Source organism: Neoarius graeffei, chromosome 12 (assembly GCF_027579695.1).
Source record: "Neoarius graeffei isolate fNeoGra1 chromosome 12, fNeoGra1.pri, whole genome shotgun sequence".
NCBI lineage: Eukaryota > Metazoa > Chordata > Actinopteri > Siluriformes > Ariidae > Neoarius > Neoarius graeffei.
Window position 1 is genome coordinate 21,787,904 of NC_083580.1, and position 20,193 is coordinate 21,808,096.

Genomic DNA, 20,193 nt, shown 5'->3' on the forward strand with positions numbered 1-20,193 from the left:
CCAAAGACTGTCTGGGGCAGAAGATTACTTCTTTCTTTTTCAATGTTGACAGACAATTTGTTACAATTTCCCTCTCAGATAGCCTCAGAATGTCCCATTGGAGCCTCAAATTTTCAAAGGCTTCGCACGGCGGAGGGGGGGGACGGACAACCGGCACCATACACCCCCCCCCTTCGCTCCCTCACCATGGGGAGCGCCCTCATACTAAATTTTTCTAGAAAAAACCCTGCCTACCATCCTATTCTGCCATAGAACTGCTCCCACACCATTGTAGTACGCAGTCAGGTACTCCCTAACTCTTTTCCCAACTGCTGTACTTGTGCTGCCTGATTGGGTTTGGATTCCATGAAGAGGTGTCCCCTGGTTTTGCTGTCTCTATTCCCCTAGTTGCACTTCGGGTGTTGTTAAGTCCTCACTGTCTGCAGCTTGTTGCATTCTGGCTGGATTCTTGTCTGCCAACAAATTATGTAGGGTGCAGGCTGCCAAGACAATCTTTGTGACAGTCTGAGGTCTCTGCATCATGCACGAATGGAGACACCTGAATCTGAAAACACAGTAAAGCCATTTCTTCATCAACTGACATTTCCATTCACATCAATGTGAAACACTGCAAAGTTATCATTAAAAGTATGGTTGTACATACCTGTTGGCTAAGATGCCAAAAGCATTCTCCACAATCCTGCGGGCCCTGGACAACCTGTAATTGAGAATGCGCTATGCTGTCATGTTTCTCTTGGAGTGTGGTTTCATCATCCAGCCTCTCAGAGCAAATGTGTCATCCCCAACAGTAAAGTAGGGGATATCAGTATCACCACCTGGCAGGGGCTCACTTGGTGGCAGACCAGCTTTGCCCTGGTCTAAGGCATGACACAGTCCACACTCCCTGAAGATTCCAGAATCAGCACCAGCACCATAGGTACCGACATCCACATACATAAATTTGTAGTTGGCATCCACCAAAGCCAGCATGATGGAGTCGTAGCCTTTGTAGTTATCGTACAAACTGCCAGAGTGGGGTGGAGCTTGCATCCTCACATGCTTGCTATCTATGCAGCCACAAAAGTGATGAAAATTCCATTTGTCTGAGAAGCCCTTAGCTACCTCCTTCCATTCCTCTTCTGTTGTGGGACACCTGAAGGCCATCTCGTGGTAGATGTCGTAGATTGCTTGGCATACCTCTGTCACAACACCGACGATGGTGTTGGGGGCCACCCAGAACCCACAGGCTAGCGACTTAAGAGTCCCCAGTGGCAAGATGCACTATATTGCCAAAAGTATTTGCTCACCCATCCAAATTATCGGAATCAGGTGTTCCAATCACTTCCATGGCTTCCACAGGTGTATAAAATCAAGCACCTAGGCATGCAGACTGTTTTTACAGTTTGGAGCTGGCCCCTTCCTCTTCCAACATGACTGTGCACCAGTGCACAAAGCAAGGTCCATAAAGACATGGATGACAGAGTCTGGTGTGGATGAACTTGACTGGCCTGCACAGAGTCCTGACCTCAACCCGATAGAACACCTTTGGGATGAATTAGAGCGGAGACTGAGAGCCAGGCCTTCTCGTCCAACATCAGTATGTGACCTCACAAATACGCTTCTGGAAGAATGGTCAAAAATTCCCATAAACACACTCCTAAACCTTGTGGACAGCCTTCCCAGAAGAGTTGAAGCTGTTCTAGCTGCAAAGGGTGGACCGACATCATATTGAACCCTATGGATTAGGAATGGGATGTCACTTAAGCTCATATGTGAGTCAAGGCAGGTGAGCAAATACTTTTGGCAATATAGTGCAGTGGTTTTCAAAGGGGGGGGGCCGCCAGGGGGGCCTCAGAAAGTTGGAGGGACGATAAAAAAAATTGCGAAAAAAACACTTTTTTAAAATAATTATTAAATATATTGTAATTAGTTTTTTAATCATTATTATAAAATATAATTAATAATAATACATCATATCGAAACGCTGTTTGCCATGCTCATCTCTCCGATTGCCTGTGACGTTGCGGTTTGCGCCATTTATCAAGCTGCTTTGCTCCTCAAGCTAGCGTATTGCTAGCGCAAAATGGACAGGTTTTTGAAGAAGAGACTGAAGGAACAAACCAACAGCTCTGCTGTGGAGAACACTGCTGCGAAAAAAACTAAGAAGTCCTGGCCAACTAAAATCCGAAAATATGAGGCAGCATACATTAAGTATGGCTCTACAGCCATACAGAAAAATGGCCATGATTGCCCGAAATGCGTCCTCTGTCTGGAGACCCTGTCAAACGAGTGCTTAAAACCTTCGAAACTTCAGCGTCACTTGGTACAAAAACATCCGACAGATGCCGAAAAAACAGTAGATTTCTTCAGACGCAAAGAAGAGCATTTGGTCAGGCAATCCGCTGCATTCACCCAGCAAGCTACTGTCCCCGAGCGGGCCCTGAAGGCATCATTTTTAGCCTCGTACCACATTGCTCGTGCTAAAAAACCTCACTCAATTGGAGATGATTTGATTTTACCAGCCACCAAAGAGATTGTCCGAGAATTGCTTGGTGAGGATGCTGCCAAAAAAAAAAAGATGCTGTCCCACTCTCTGATAACACCGTGAGCCGACGGATTGGTGACATGGCTCAAGACGTATCTGCTCAGCTGTTGGAGCAGGTGAGAGCCAGCGAATACTTTGCACTTCAGCTGGATGAGAGCACAGATTTATGCAATGAGGCCCAAATGCTTGTGTACATCAGATTTATTTCACAGGAAAGATTTGTGGAGGAAATACTATTTTGTAAAGCACTTGAAGGAAGAACTACTGGGAAAGACATTTTTCAAGTTTTGGACGATTACATCGAGTCTAATGGATTGGACTGGACCCGTTGTGTGGGGGTGTGTTCGGACGGAGCCGCGGTAATGACCGGGAAGATCAGTGGAGTGACCGCTCTCATTAAGCAGAAGGCCCCGCATGTAGTGGCCACACACTGCATGCTCCATCGCGAGGCACTGGTCGCAAAAAGGATGGATAACGAGTTGAATCAGGTACTACAGGAGGTTATACAGTTTATTCTTCAGTGCGAAAATATTTGTGTTGAAAACATGTTAGTTAATAATATTCTTATGCTAAACAAATGTAACAATTATTGACTATTGAATAAAAGTAAGAGAAAACATTCTAAAAGTTGATGTTTCTTTACATATTTTGTAGCATTGTCTGTGGGTTTGCAAAGGGGGTCCCCGGCCAGAAGCTAATGCTGTTTGGGGGGCCTTGGCATGGAAAAGTTTGGGAACCCCTGATATAGTGCATCTTAAGGCCTCTGCATGCTCTTGCGACAAGGCTTTCGCAGATAGCTTTTCGCAGACAGTTGTAATTTATCGTTGAGCGGGGAGTAATAGGCGTGCGCGATGTTATTCACCGGCACAACGCAAGGGGGCGCGAAGTCGCTAGGAGTAGTTGGTGGGTGTGGTTAGTGGAGTGTTTATCCTCCGGTTACTTATAATGACTAGAACTTTTTTTTTTTATAATGACTAGAACTGGAGTCGTATAGATGTACGTACTTCCTCAATCAACCGCTCTTCATGCTGCTCCATCTTCGCTCGTGTTTTTAAAAATGCCGGTCGTGAAAACAAACCAAACCGGGAAAGTAGGGAAGCGGAAGTGCGTGTACAGCGGATGTAGAGTGGACCAATCAGAGCCCTCTTGTCTGTGGCGCTGTCTGCGAGGCTTCTGCGGTGGTCACAATTTTTGGGAGGTGCGCACAGAGCGTCTGCGAAGGTGGGGGCGCTACGCAGACACTGTCTGCGACGCTATCTGCGAGGACTGGGTTGTCAGCATAAATTGGCCTTTAGAGTGATGGCCAGCTTCAGTCCAGGTGACAGTGGCTTCCTGCAGTTTGTTGATTTTTTCTCAAGCCCATGAGTCAGATCTTCAACCATCTGGTTGAACATATCTGGATCAATTCTGATAAAGTTCCTGAAGGACTTGGCATCCCCCTCTCCGAGTTGCTTCATGAGCTTTTCATACATGCCGTAATTTTGTCTCAAGAGCCACTCTCTCACCCAGACACTTTCTTTTTCTTTCTTTTCTAAGCCTCCTATCCCTGGCTTTAGCCTTGGCTTTCTTGATCGCAGCAACAATAAGATATGTTGCAGCCCTCAGCATGTCAACCTGGTCATCATCCAAATTTGGATCATCCAGTTGTGTCTGCACTTCTTCCCTGAGGTCCATCGTGATGTCTGGTGAAAATATGATCAGTGGATTGGAGAGGGTTCTGTATTTATATAGTTCAAATTTTTCAAACATCACGCATAGCTGTCGTACGACTATTGCAAATTTGGAGAAAAAAAAAAAGAAAAATCACAATTGTTTCTCACGAATGTTGCACGACATTTGTGCTACACGTATACGAACTTCTGGCGAATTTTTGGCCAAAGTTCGCCGGGAGTTCGTGTGACATTCGTGCGACACTCATGCGACGTACGCAAACGTGTTGTATCAATTCAGTGTGATTCCAAGTGAAAATTGTTGCTAATTCGCATATTTTTTATCGCAATTGTGCCTCCCAACTAGTCGCAGGCTGTCACAGCTCAGTGAGATACTGGCTTAATCTGCATTATGTTCTATTGCCACTGCATCCTTCAACTGATCAAGCTGTAAAAAACGTAATGTGCCATTGATGCATACTAATTTAATTAAAATAAAACAAAATGAATTTCTATATATTCACAACACAATACACTTGCATACTGTAATGGTAACTGCATCTGCTCGCCTAATCTTTGAGTATCCGAAGCTCTCCAAGACCCATACTGAAATCACAAGATACTCAAAAGCAATTTTAAACAGCAACACTCACGCTGGTTTCACAGAACTCTGGGTAACTTTTTTTTTTTGAGGAAATCCTAGAATATCAAAAGCCACTTCTGCTTCCATGTCAGTGCTTTGTTCTCACACTCACTGGGTTTTGGTTTCACAAGTTTTGAATATGGAGCTCATAACATGGTCCTCCTCTTCACTTCCACAACTGCAAATCAACCAATACTGGCTTAATGTATTTCTCTCACACACAAGATTAGGACCCGAGAGTTTCACGTTAAACCAAACTGTTACTTTACATGCACTTTGTGGCTGGAAATTAGAATGAATTATACATCACAGATGGTCTCGCAGAGATAATATGATCAGGTGGGAATACACAACATCCATTACTTTACCATTATGGAAGACTGAGCGGAAACGAAAATTCATTTTCCATCCTGTGTTGGATTTACCAGATACATTAACAGCATTTGTACATGAAAGGGATTTAAAGTGCCAAATCTGGCAAAATATAAAAATAGGTACCCTATGGGTACATGTGGCTACTGCTTATAAATAAAATTGTTCTCTGATACCATGTCCATACAGTAAATAATTATAGCATATATATTTACTCTGAGGCAGCAGCCATAAAAATGAAGCGTAATCCAAAAAAGAACAATTTAAAAACCACAGAAGTAAAATATATCAAGTACTTTGTATTATTCTACTCTTACAGTTTTCGAAACTGAAACCTCTGAACCGAGGCTGACATACACACACACACACACACACACACACACACACACTTGTCGCCACAACGAAACTGTTATTTCCTGGAAAAGGTCCGGCGCTAGAGCTCAGTGGTCTCAATACTCTTTTCAACAACTTCCCGTAACAACTCGGAAGTGCGTCGCATCTACATCACACATGGGACCGCTGGCCGAAGAAGGCAAGGAAAGGGGGACAACCTGGAGTATATTTTAAAACAGGAACACACTTTCCCTCTGTAATAAGCATAAACATGTCTGAAAGCGATTTCTTTAGTCTAGTCCATTTATTTCAAAGGTGAACCAAATTGTATAAGCTCACAGGCTATTTTAATAGGAACACATGTATGCGTATTGCACTATTGTTACATTCATTCTTACAACACGATGACCGAGTGGGGCTCCTGCTTCTATGAGGCAGTGGTCACAAAAACGTCATCACCACATTCAATCCAGCAAAAGCAAAAAAAAAACAAAAAACAAACAAACAAAAAAAAACACTCCCCACCAAAATGCAATATAGCCAGACAAACAGATGGACTGATTGTTACAACTTGATGTATGGAAGAACTCAAAAAAGTAAAGTTAGCCCAAAGATTCAAAATCATCACCAAAAACTGAACTATTTATTTATTTATTTATTTAAAATCGGCAGCCAAGGACATCACCCTGTTCGAAACATCAGGGTTTACTGGGCATTTTTCCTTGGTACTTGCCCCAGCCCTAATTTGCCCCCTTTCTTTGGAGTGAGTGTGTTTCAAACCTGAAATGCAGGAAATGATATACAGTCCTGTGCAAAAGTCTTAGGCACAGGTGTGTACACACACACACACACACACACAGGCATGCAAAAGTTTGGGCACCCTGAGTGAAAATGTCTGTTACTGTGAATAGTTAAGTGAGTAGAAGATGAACTGATCACCAAAAGGCATAAAGGTAAAGACGACATTTCTTTTCAGTGTTTTCTGCAAGATGTGTGTATTATTTTTGTTTTGTACAACTGGAGAGTGAAAAAAGAAAAGGAACACCATGCGAAAGTTTGGGCACCCCAATACATTTGAGTTCTCAGGTAACTTTTACCAAGGTTCCAGACCTTAATTAGTTTATTGAGTTGTGGCTTGTTCAAATTCTTCGTTAGGAAAGGTCAGATGATGCAGATTTCAAAGCTGTATAAATTCTCTGACTCCTCAAACTTGTCCCTAAAATCAACAGCCATGGGCTCCTCTAAGCAACTCCCTCGCATTCTGAATAATAAAATAATTGATGCTCACAAAGCAGGAGAAGGCTAAAGAACATAGCAAAGTGCTTTCAGGTAGCTGTTTCCTCAGATTGTAATGTTATTAAGAAATGGCAGTTAACAGAAACAGTGGAGATCAAGGTGAGGTATGGAAGATGAAAACTTTCTGAAAGAACTGCTCATTGGATTGCTAGAAAGGCAAATAAAAACCCCCGTTTGACTGCAAAAGACCTTCAGAAAGATTTAGCAGACCCTGGAGTGGTGGTGCACTGTTCTACTATGCAGCGACACCTGAACAAATATGACCTTCATGGGAGAGTCATCAGAAGAAAACCGTTCCTGCGTCCTCACCACAAAATTCAGCGTCTGAAGCTTGCAAATGAACATCTAAATAAGTCTGATGCATTTTGGAAACAAGTCCTGTGGACTGATGAAATCAAAATAGAACTTTCTGGCCACAATGTGCAAAAGGTATGTTTGGAGAAAAAAGGTGCCAAATTCCAGGAAAAGAACACCTCTCCAACTCTGAAGCATGGGTGTGGATCGATCATGCTTTGGGGTTGCGTTGCAGCCAGTGGCATAGGGCACATTTCATTGGTCGAGGGAAGCATGGATTCGAATAAATACCAGCAAATTCTGGAAGCAAACATCACACCATCTGTAAAAAAGTTGAAGTTAAAAAGAGGATGGGTCCTACAATAAGACGATGATCCAAAAAACACCTCAAAATCTACAATGGAATACCTCAAGAGGCCCAAGCTGAAGGTTTTGCCCCGGCTCTCACAGTCCCCTGACCTAAACATCATTGAAAATCTGTGGATAGATCTCAAAAGAGCAGTGCATGCAAGACAGCCCAAGAAACTTGTAGAACTGGAAGCCTTTTGCAAGGACGAATGTGTGAAAATCCCCCAGGTAAGAACTGAAAGATTATTAGCCGGCTACAAAAAGTGTTTACAAGCTGTGATACTTGCCAAAGGGGGCATTACTCGGTACTCACCATGCAGGGTGCCCAAACTTTTGCTTCGGGCCCTTTTCCTTTGTCATTTTGAAAATGTAAAAGATGAAAATAAAAAATTGTTTTTGCTTAAAATATAAAGGGAATGAGTCATCTTTAACTTTATGCCTTTTGGAGATCATTTCATCTTCAACTTGCTTCACTGTTCACAGTAACAGCAATTTTGACCAGGGGTGCCCTTATTTATTTATATTACACATAGTGTTATATATATATATATATATATAAATTTTTTTTTACACATACAGTACACACACTATAATAGCAGTAAGCCATAATAAATGAAAACAGTCAGTATTTGGTGTAAGACGACCCTTTGCTTTAAAAAAAAAAAAAAAAAAAATGAAGACAGACTCCGGTCCAGTGAGTGCAGTTTTATAAGGAAATGAGGGGTAGGTTTTACTGAGCATCTTGCAGAACCAGCCACAGTTCTTCTGGACACTTTGTCACACTTGCTTCTTAATGTTGCAGCAAACCCCAGTAGCCTTCATTATGTCTTCTCTTTTAATCTGAAAAGTAGTCTCTTATGTAATATGCTGCTCAGATACACCCCCCCAAAACATTTAATTTTGTGCTGGAAAACGAACATTTGGAACACCAAAATGTTTTTGTACTGACTCGATAAAAGCAGAAGTCATAAATTAGAAATCTAACACAAGTTTGTATTGGGGGGGGAATAGCCTGCCTAAGACTGTTGCAGTACATATTTAACAAATGAAGTTGACCAGACAAAACATGAAATATCTTGGGTTCCTACTGTCTGCAATGAAATACAAATCAAAGCAAATTTAGAAAACCATTGCTTTCTTTTTATTTGCATTTTTTATACTGTCTTGATTTGGAGTTGCAGAAATAAATTATACACACGGGCCACTTTTTCCATGGAGTAAAAACAAGCATTCTATTCCCTTCTAGTGGGTTTACTGATTGCATGCAATATTATCGCAACGCCACTCTCCTCAATGGAGAATAAGCGTGCAATATTGTTATAATATTGTACATTGTCAAGACAACACGAGGTCACATTTCGGAGCTCATGCGAAGATCCACTGACAGAACTTTTCTGCTGTGCATGCACAGAATCATTTCTTTGTCAGCCGGGAAAGAGAAAAGACGAGGCTAATCCAGTGCTAGGTTTACGCACTAAATAAATAAACTGAAAACTGAAACTCAAGACGGGCTGAACACCTGAAGGGTTACCAAAACTTCATTATATATTCTTCCCGCATATTTACAAGAGAAAAACAGACTAACGGACATCGAAAAACTGGAAGAGAGACACAGAGATAAAACTTCCGCGCTAGCAAGTGACTGGCAGTTTGTTCACAAACATGGCCATGAGGTTTGCACCATTAAAAGTGGAAGATTTAAAGAGAAAGATGCACTGAACACCAAAAAGGCTACAAAAACTTCACTGGATATTCTTCACGCATATTTACAAGAGAAAAACATACCAATGGACATCGAAAAACTGGAAAAGAGAACAATAGCGGAAACACTGTCGAAGTTCTACTTGGAGGTGAGGAAAAGTGACGGAGACTTTTACAAGAGGACTTCACTCGTGGACTTCACTCAGCAAAGCCCTTTTGTTTTGAACAACTGCAATGTAACAATTAACTACGACCAAAAGTAACTTTGAACTTGAAATGTCAACCTGGATATAGATAGTTTTCACTGATGTCACGGCATTCCGGGGAACGCCCTCCAGCCGCCATCTTGTGGGGCAAACAAAACGGACCATCGCCATTACCGGCTACGTTATCTCGGACGAATTTATGAAGTTATATAGTCAGTTTTCTAAAATAAAGATCAATGTCGGCAAAATCAAGCAAACAGAACTATATAGATACATTAGACGACATCTCACAACAATGGTATGCAGCCAAACTGGCCTTCACTACGTTCAGACTGCAACCTGAAACGACCCATATCCGATTTGCTGTGAAATCCGATTTTTTTGTTAGGCCGTCCACATTACCAATTATATGAGACTTGTATGCGATCTCCAATATGAACGGAAAACGACCCAAAAGTGTCCCGCATGCGCAAATTGACACATAATAAGCACATCTACGTAATACGTAAACAAAAAAAAAAGCGCACTCTTCAAGTTTGCAAGTAAAGCATGGAGATGAGGCGAGACCTGGCGATGTGGTTTTTGTGGCGGCGGCGGAACTCACACGATAACCTGGTATTGTGGAGGCGATTGAGAAGCAGGAGGGCAAGGGCTTTGGTCCAGGCGCTGTGTGGGGCCGTGGCAGCAACCTCCGTTGAAAGGAGGGTATGGATGCGGAGTCGCAGCCAGGAGTGGTGGGATGTTGATGTGCTGCGCTTCTCCGATAATGATTTCGTCAACAACTTTCGGCTTACGAGAAACACCTTTACCTACCTCTGTGAGCGACTGCGTGTGCCACTGTTGCGGGTGGAAACGCAACTTTGGCAGCCAATTTCCGTGAGTAAATGCGTTGCCGTCGGGCTGTATTGGCTTGCAACAGGTGCGTGTTACCGCACAATCGCAAACCTATTTGGCATAGCCAAGTCTACGGTGTGCTCCATCGTCAGAGAGTTCTGCGAGGCAGTTCGACAGGTTCTGATGCCAGAGTACATCAAACTGCCTCGGGGAGCTGAACTCCAAGAGGTTGTGGAGGGCTTTGAACACAGATGGGGCTTCCCCCAGTGTGGAGGCGCAATAGATGGGACCCACATCCCTATCCTTGCACCTGAAGACCACCATGCTGACTACTTTAACCAAAAGGGGTGGCACTCAGTCATTCTGCAGGGTGTTGTTGATCATCGATACTGGCAAGTACTCACAGTACAATGTAAATGTTTTATTGTTTTTATAGTTTATATAACAACTGTGGCTATGACATTCATCTCAATGTCTGACAAGTGTAGTCCAGCCATAATATGTAGTGCAACACTGCCTTAAATAAAATATATTAAAATCTTACATGATATTTAGGAATGAACTACCAACATCTTCGTCTATGTCTTCCAACAGCTTCACCAACATAAATGTTGGATGGCCAGGGAGCGTCCACGATGCCAGAGTTCTCAGAAATTCCCACATCTATTCACTGGCAGAGAGAGGAGAGCTTTTTCCCCATGGTGAGTGTGGAGCAATCTAGTAATGTGTATCCCCTAGCAGCTGTTTCACCTAAGACCTCACCACCACACCATTGCAGTTTTTTGCATTTATTTGGCTACAAAGATGCCTACGTGTGTCGGCCTAATAGGCCTTTTTAGGGCTTATCCTGAAAAAGGCATATTAGCAGGGGCGATAGCGTTCCGGCGCCGCGCCGGATTTCCGGCGTACCGTGGCTGGGGGAAAATAAAAAATAAAAAATCTAGTTCGCCCATTGCCCTGTGTCATTCTGAGATGCGCAGATAGACAGTAAAGGGAATTCCGAATTCCCTTTACTGTATCTGCGCATCTCAGAATGACACAGGACAATGGGCGAACTAGATTTTTTTTTTCCCCCCCAGCCACGGTACGCCGGAAATCCGGCGCGGCGCCGGAACGCTATCACCCCTGTATTAGGCTGAAATGCGTAGGCATCTTTGTAGCCAAATAAATGTAAAAAAAACAAACAAAAAACCCTGCCATCTTGAGTGCCTCGGATTTCCTTGCCTAAACCAAGTTTGAGAGTCCTACTCCCAACACTGATGAGCACCAAGGAGAAAAAGTGAACACCCTGAAGCACTCCTAAGTAAATACCTATTTTTTGTAATTAATTAGGGGTGTCTCAAAAAGTGCTGTGTAAAAACCTGTGTGTTGTTATTGATGGCATTGCACTGAGTCCTAATGATGACTTATCTGTGTACCTCAAGACCACTGAAGACATCATGGGTGTTGAGGTGCCCATCCTGCTTCTGGGAGATCCTGCCTACCCTCTGTGAACCTGGCTCTTGAAAGGGTACTCCGACACAGGAAACCTCTCAGCACAGCAGAGGTACTTCAATTTGCGCCACAGCAGAGCCAGAATGACCGTGGAGTATGCGTTTGGGCGGCTGAAAGGGCGGTGGAGGTGCCTTGGTAAACGGCTGGATGTGGACATCTCCATCGTCCCCACGGTCGTCAGTGCATGCTGCACACTCCACAATGTGTGTGAAGTGCATGGGGAGGCCTACGAAGAACCCAGTGGAGCTGCTCTCAATGTTGACAGAGGGCCTGAAGGAGGGGCCTTGCCAGATGTGCAACCAGCAAGAGTGAGGGAAGCACTGACAACTGTTCTATAGCCAGCTGTAGCCATATGTATCCTATTTGTCAATATAGCACGTTAAAAATGTGCAAATACATTGATATCTGATTCCTGACTTAAAAAGATTAACAGTACATTTCATTACGTTGTAATTATAGTTTGATTGTTATTGCGAGTGTTACCCACTATTCCTGTTACCCACACCAACTGTGAACAATAAATCAACATATTTTTGTTAGTTTATTTGCTACCGCTGCTTTAAGAATTAATAAAAGGTTCACACACTTGTTTTGGTGTTGCTTGTGTATTTATTACACCATAGTTATAAAAAAAAAAATCTTCAAGTTGAAAAACTGAACATGGTATTAGCCCTTACTTTTCATCCTCAGGTCTAAAGGAGGGGGGGTGATCCTGGGGGTGGAAAGCATGTGGCAGTGGCTGGTTGAGATCCTGAAGGAAAGACAGAGGCTGGGTTGGAGATGGGGATGGGGACATTGGATAGGCTCGGGAATGATGTGGATAGTTTGGGTTGTACATTGGGGCCTGGTAATGTGGCTGGGGTGGATGTCGGTCCATAAACTGGGCGAACATCTGGAACATCCTGCGGTCATGCTCATGTTGAGCCGCCTGCATTTTCAGGAGCAGGTCATTGTCTTCAGCCTTAAAGGCTTTACTGATTCTGTCAGCAAACACCTCCAGAGTACTTTCCATTTTTGACTTCCTCTTACGAGTCTTTGCAGGTGCAGCTACAAAGGGAATAACATAGGAATGGGTTAGTAGCCCCCCTCTGGCCCAGATGAAAAACCAGCTCAAAGCACACCTCTTCACAGAAGCCTTTGTCCCTCTATCCCACACACTCCCTGTACATACACACGTGCATGCACACATAGTACATACTCATGCACACCATGTAAAGTGACCTTGGGTATTTGGAGAGGTGCTTTATAAATCCAAGTTTTTGTTGTTCTTGTTGTATTACTATTAATTTTACTATTATTGTTATTATTGTTGTGTTTTCAGGTAGGTTGTTGCCAAAAGATGTAGCTTAAATTATGATGACAAAAAACGGCAATACTTGCAGCCAATGGATGTAGATGAAGAAGAGTTGCGTGGTGCATCAGTAGCCCTACTGTTTTGTGTCTCTTCCGCGATGGAACCAGGGGAACGTGATGCCGGCCCATCCCCTGTGCATGTAATCAATAACAGTGCAGTCTGAACGTAGTCCTTGATTGGGGGAATTGACCCCTACGAAGTGGACTAAGACTACGTTCAGACTGCACCCTGAAACGACCCATATCCTATTTTTTTGCCCATATGCGACCTGTATCCGATTTATTGACAATCTGAATGACACAGATCCGATTTTTTTCACATGCGACCCAGGCCGCTTGGATATGTGGTCCTAATTCCGATGCATATCCGTTATTTTCACATGCGACTGCAGTCTGACCGGACAGGTCGCATTCATGCGACCTACACGTCATCAACAAGAGACAAACGTCACTATTCTGCGTTGGCTAATCCCGCCTCTTTGGTGGAAAACAACAACAATGGCGGACGACAACTCGGCAGGCGGCCATGGAGATGCTGCAGAAACCTCCGAGGGCACCCAATGGAGGGACTGTGAGGTGCTTGAATTACTTAACATTTGGGGGGATAAAGCTATGCAGGCGAAATTGGAGGGGTCATACCGAAATCGCGCTGTTTTTGAAACAATAGCGAAAGCACTGGCCGAGCACGGGTACACGAGGTCCTGGCTTCAGTGCCAGCGAAAGGTGAAGAGCCTTCGTGCTAAATATAAAGAAGCTAAGGATGCCAACAAAAGAAGCAGCCGGCGTCGTGTGACATGTCCACATTACGACCTGCTCGACCGCATTCTGGGCGACAAACCTTGCGTGGACCCTACAGAACTGCTGCTGGATAGTGCGGAGGAAGCCTGCACCGAGGCGGGCACCGATGACAGCGCAGGTCACGCTGCTAGGGCAGATAGCCCTACCAACTCCGATACAGGTGGGTGCACATGCTGTCAGAGTTAACTGGTTGTTTTGCAATTCGAAATACTACCGCAGTGGTTTAAAATGGTTGAAAATGTGGACCTAAATGAAACCTTGTTGCTTATTTTAATAACATCCAGCAATTATATTAAAAAAACTGTATCATTATCATTAACTGTATTGTGTTATTGATTACATGCACAGGGGATGGGCCGGCATCACTGTCCCCAGGTTCCATCGCGGAAGAGACAAAACAGTAGGGCTACTGATGCACTACGCAACTCTTCTGCATCTACATCCATTTGCTGTATTTATTGCCGTTTCATTATAATTTAAGCTACATCTTTTGGCAACAACCTACCTGAAAACACAACAATAATCAGGGTTTTTTCTAGAAAAATTAAGTATGAGGGCGCTCACCATGGCAAGGGAGCGAAGCGGGGGGGATGGTGCCAGTTGTCCCCCCCCCGCCGTGCAAAGCCTTTGAAAAATGCTCCAATGGGACATTCTGAGGCTATCTGAGAGGGAAATTGTAACAAATTGTCTGTCAACATTAAAAAAGAAAGAAGTAATCATCTTCTGCCCCGGACAGTCTTTGGCTTTCTTCCGCTTCGTGCCGCGGGATGACATCTTTAAATGCCCAAGTGTCAACAAAAACAACTCGCGAACTACTTCTGTCAAAAGCTCCCGTGCCGGTGGGTGAAAGGTCATTCAGTCTCGAGAAATCTCGCTCTACAAGTCAGCTGACCTTGTATGTAACCCATGTCAAATCTCGCGAGAGCAGCCGCGACAAGTAAACAACTAAACAACATGGCGCCTCAGTCTGGAAAACGCCAATTCGGATTGTTTTTGCACCGTCTGGCAGTGTATCTACTATGATTGGAATATTTTTGGAGTAATTATAACATATTTGATGATCAGACACATTGTCACGTAGTGTTGCTGGGATGTTTTCACGGAGTCGGTAAGGGGGCGCACGCCGAGAGTAAGAGGGCGCAGCGCCCGTTCCCCCGTAAGCCTGATAATAATAATAAAAGTAATAGTAATATTAATAGTAATACAACAAGAACAACAAAAACTTTGACTTATAAAGCACCTCTCCAAATACCCAAGGTCACTTTACATGGTGTGCATGAGTATGTACTGTGTGTGCATGCACGTGTGTATGTACAGAAAGATGCATTTTCAAGTGACTATGCAGGGCTGCCAAAGCCTGAAACTGCCAAAGCCTGCTCCAAAGCCTGAAACTGACTTCAACAAACTTTAAAGGCTGTCTGATATATACAACTTTATATATTCTACAGCGCGCCTTTTGTCGGATGCCGCCTTTTTCACGACTGAATCGCGCAGATCCGATTTTTTTTTTTAGGGGGGGCGTTGGAGTGTCTGATTATAATTTCAAAGTAAATTCTGTATTAAAATTACTAAATAAGCAAATCCGTTACAGTCCATGAAACAGGAAGTATAAGGATGAGAAAAAAACAGTTTAAATCGCAAAGCTGCGCACATTTGCACAGTCCTGCACACCGCTCGGGCTGCGCAAATGTGCGCAGCTTTGCAATTTAAACTGTTTTTTTCCTCATCCTTATACTTCCTGTTTCATGGACTGTAACGGATTTGCTTATTTAGTAATTTTGATACAGAATTTACTATGAAATTATAATCAGACACTCCAACGCCCCCCCTAAAAAAAAAAAAATCGGATCTGCGCGATTCAGGCGGCATCAGCCAAAAGGCGCGCTGTTTGCATCCCAAACACAAATCATAGAGAATAGACCTAAAATGTTTTTCAAAAATGACCCTTGCGTGAGTGAAGTGACAAGTTTCAAATAGAAACGTGACAAACGAGCGATATTAAGTGTACCGTACATTACAATGTAAACGTACACTCAGCGGTTCCAGTTAGGCATTCTCCAGAGATTGTTCACATGATGTTTTGGTTTCCAAAAACAAACAAACAATTGATTGTTTATTTAAACAACTTACCACTTATAAAATGATCAGAGCAGACTTTGCTGTGTTTGGAAGGCTGATAATCCTTGCGGTTGATTCTCGCAAGCCATAGATTTCTCCTTTGTATGCCGAGTTTCTTTGTTTGCTCGCCTTCGTGCTCCCGTACAGTGGGAATTCCATAAAAGCTCCGCTTGACTTCATCATTTGACCTATTACGGCAGCCGTGAATACAACAGGTGTGCACCATTGCTAGCTTTAAATAGCCTGCTTGGGTTCTTTTGAAGACTTTGTACTCGCGCGTTACAATGTGTGCTCAGTCACCCGTACGGTAAGCTTGACCCGCAAGATGGCCGCCACTAGGGAATCCCCGACTCTGTGACGTCATGTGAAAACTATCTATAGCTTGTATACAAGTTGGGTTGTTGTTCAGGCTTTTTGGACTTGTACCATTTGTACTGTTAGAACTTTGTACATTGGATTGACAGAACACTCAATTATATTCAGTCAGAATCAGCATTCAATATTGCCAAGTTACCGCCCTGTTCTTAACTTTTTATAGAATCGATAATTGTTTCATCAAATGTGTATGTATAATAAATAAATAATGGCTTTGACTGGTATATCGGATATATTCCATTCAGCTACTCGTCTTTGACTCGTTCAAGATCGTGCTAGCTGAATGGAATATATCTGATATACCACTCAAAGCCAGTCACATCATTTAATTACGTCCATATATATTCAGTACCACTAACCAAGGCCATAATCATTCTTTAAAAGCGTGTTTCCTGAGATGGCTTTATATACTTTCTTTCACTTCTGCTCAGGCTGGTTTCATTTTTATGCCTCCGCCACCTTAAGGTGCAGGAGGCATTATGTTTTTGGGTTGTCCGTCTCGAAACCTTGTGAACACGATATCTCAAAGGCTAATGAAAGGAATTTCACCAAACTTTCACCATTTGTGCGCTTTGGGACAAACATGAACTGATTAGATTTTGAGGTTAAAAGGTCACAGGTCAAGATTACTGTGAGGTCAAATGTCCATCCCCAAACTTTGTGAACACCATCTCTCTAAGGCTACGTTTACATTACGTCGAATCAGCGGATCATCAGATTAACGTTCTTAAAACGATTCGCGTTTACACTAAAACCGTTAGCCGTGCACACAGCAACACCAATACGCGGATACGCTCGGCTCCGCAGGCATCCTGCGCTCCAAATCACTCCGCCCTGAACAGCGAGTGCCCTCTGGAGGGTGTGCACTCCGGCCCTGCGCAGCTCACAGAGCGCGCGAGTGAAGTGAACAAGCCACGATTCGGGACTGAGCCGCTGTGTGTGAGATCCCAGCGCATATCACTTATTACTTGCAAGTGGAAGGATGGCAAGCCTAAAGACAATCATAACTACACAATGGGCAGTATTTGCATCAGTATTTGCAGTATTTTCATACTTTTATACTCTTTAATGAAAGGTGATACAAGGCGGAAGTCTGCGCCGTTTTTCAGCAGTCGCGTCACATGACCAACGCCAGCGAATCAGGAAGGTGGATGTCACAGTGACGTTGTCCAATGAGACGCCAGCTAGAGCTCAGCACAGCGTATTCGCGTATTCTCAATGTTTACACAGCACCGGAGCTGATACGATCTAGATTGAATACGTGGACGCTGGCGGATTCCCGTTTCCCCGCTTTTTCAGGGGGGTTAATGTAAACGGACAGTGCATCCGCGAAGAAAACGAGACAGATACGGTCTAATGTAAACGTAGCCAAAGACTAATAGGAGGAATTTCACCAAACTTTCACCATTTGTGCACTTTGGGACAAAGATGAAATGATTAGATTTTGAGATCAAAAGGTCTAAGGTCAAGGTCACTGTGAGGTCAAATGTCTGTCCGAAAACCTTGTGAACACAATATCTCCAAGGCTAATGAAAGGAATTTCACTAAACTTTCACCATTTGTGCGCTTTGGGACAAACATGAACTGATTAGATTTTGAGGTTTAAAGGTCACAGATCAAGATTACTGAGAGGTCAAATGCCCATCCCCAAATCACAACTTAATAAGGCGTGTAGTCTAGCAGGCGGAGGCATCCCCATCAATGCCGTTGGCGTCGAGTTCTATCTAGTTTCCATTTGCATTTCCAACGACATCAGTGACAGTGGAAAGCTTTGTTTTCATGGAGAAAGTTTTGGGAACATTCACCAAGCATGCGTGAAAAGATTAAGCAAGGTGTGTCCCATGTCTGTGTGTGTTTTGAGAATTGATTTGTTTGTGTGAGCAAGAATGAACAAGAAACCTCAAGCATCATTGCTATTTTTGTGTAGTGATGCGTGTTGGCTTATTCACAATGAACATGATTTCTTAACACGATAAAAAGAACAAGATTTTCAAAATGAGCACATGTACATTTATGAACAGCTACAAAACCCATCGTTTCAGCTCCATTATTCTTTGATATAAAACAAAACAGGACCATCAATAAAACTACAGCTAAATGGGGTTTGCTGTAATTTCCCTGGAGCCTGGGGATGAACTTCTGTCAGAAATGTTGCTTTTTACTTTAAAAAAAAAAAAAAATCCAGAATGACTGGCAGTGATATTCAGTCGCATTATGCTTGGTGTGAACAGCCCTTTAAAGTGCTAAGAGCAGCCAGCATGGGGTTAGTCAATAAACATGTACCAAGAGACACGACGTGTGTGTAGGCGTGTTTATCATCTTAGTGGGAACCAAATGTCACCACAAGGACAAGAATATCTGACAGTTTCAACAATATGCAAGGAAAATTCCTTTTTCCTGAAATTGCAGCTTTCATTTAAAGAATTGAAAGCGCCAAAAGATTTCCTTTTACTGAGGTTATGGATAGGGATTCAAGTGCAGCAAAGCATTAATTAGCTGCATTAACGTCAGCAAAAGGTCATCCATTTGAAGTGATCACGATTCAGAAAGTTTCGATTTGATTATAAAATGATTCTCAATGCATCTCCATTTACGAAATGTGTGTTGCATTTACAGTGTCGGTATAGCTGCATCTCTGAAGAAATACACTGCCCTTCTCTGACGACATCTCTCCTCCTCTTGCATTTTGAGTATAAATCAGACTTCCAGAAGCTACATAGCGCCAAGTCTATACAGCTACGTAGTTTCCTAAATCAGCGTTTGCATTGCATTCTCAATCAAATTTTTTGCAGTGATGCAGAATTTTTCAAGAAAGCATCATGATGCACTACACTTACTATACATACCGTACAGGCCACTTTTTTCATGGAGTAAAAACATGTATTCTATTCCCTTCTGGTGGGTTTATTGATGGCCTGCAATATAAATAGTTTTCACTGACGTCACGGCATTCCGGGGAACGCCCCCCAGCTGCCATCTTGGAGTGCAAACAAAATGGACCATCGCCACTACCGGCTACGTTATCTCGGACGAATTTATGAAGTTATATAGTCAGTTTTCTAAAATAAAGATCAATGTCGGCAAAATCAAGCAAACAGAAGTATATAGATACATTAGACGACATCTCACGACAACGGTATGCAGCCAAACTGGCCTTGATTGGGGGAATTGACCCCTACGAAGTGGACAAAGATGCATTTTCAAGTGACTATGCAGGGCTGCCAAAGCCTGAAACTGCCAAAGCCTGCTCCAAAGCCTGAAACTGACTTCATCAAGCTTTAAAGGCTGTCTGATATATACAACTTTATACGGTATATTCACAGCGCACCTTTTGGAAGATGCCGCCTGAATCGCGCAGATCCGTTTTTTTTTTTAGGGGGGGGGCGTTGGAGTGTCTGATTATAATTTCCAAGTAAATTCTGTATTAAAATTACTAAATAAGCAAATCCATTACAGTCCATGAAACAGGAAGTATAAGAATGAGGAAAAAAAAGTTTAAATCGGGAAGCTGCACACATTTGCGCACATGATGTCATTTCACATGACATCATGTGAAAACTATCTATCATCATATCGCTTATCCTCCATGTATTACACCACTCTCCCCAATAGAGAATGGGCATGCAATATTGTTATAATATTGCCCGTTGTCAAGACAGCATGATGTCACATGTTAGAGCTCATGCGTGAATCCAAATGACAAAACTTTTCTGCTGCGCATGTGCACAATCATTTCTTTGTTGGCTGAGAGACAGAGAAGATGAGGCTAATCCAATCCAGTGCTACTGCTAGGATTAAGCACTAAATAAATAAATTGAAAATGCACTGAACACTCAAAAGGCTACCAAAACTTCA

General features: G+C 43.0%; 1 protein-coding gene across 8 annotated transcripts in view; it reads right to left on the reverse strand.

Moving 5' to 3' along the window:
* Positions 1-20,193, reverse strand: part of ark2n (arkadia (rnf111) N-terminal like PKA signaling regulator 2n) — a 111,380-nt gene that overhangs the window by 57,835 nt on the left and 33,352 nt on the right. For 4 of the 8 annotated variants that reach the window (XM_060935673.1, XM_060935675.1, XM_060935674.1 and 1 more), the window contains one exon: positions 12,372-12,741. The exons of 3 other annotated variants lie outside the window; for them this stretch is intronic. In XM_060935673.1, the coding sequence (XP_060791656.1) occupies positions 12,372-12,741 (370 nt within the window). Of the gene's footprint in view, positions 1-12,130; positions 12,742-20,193 lie in introns of those variants that run through there. One more of the 8 variants, XM_060935677.1, reaches the window with a different exon arrangement.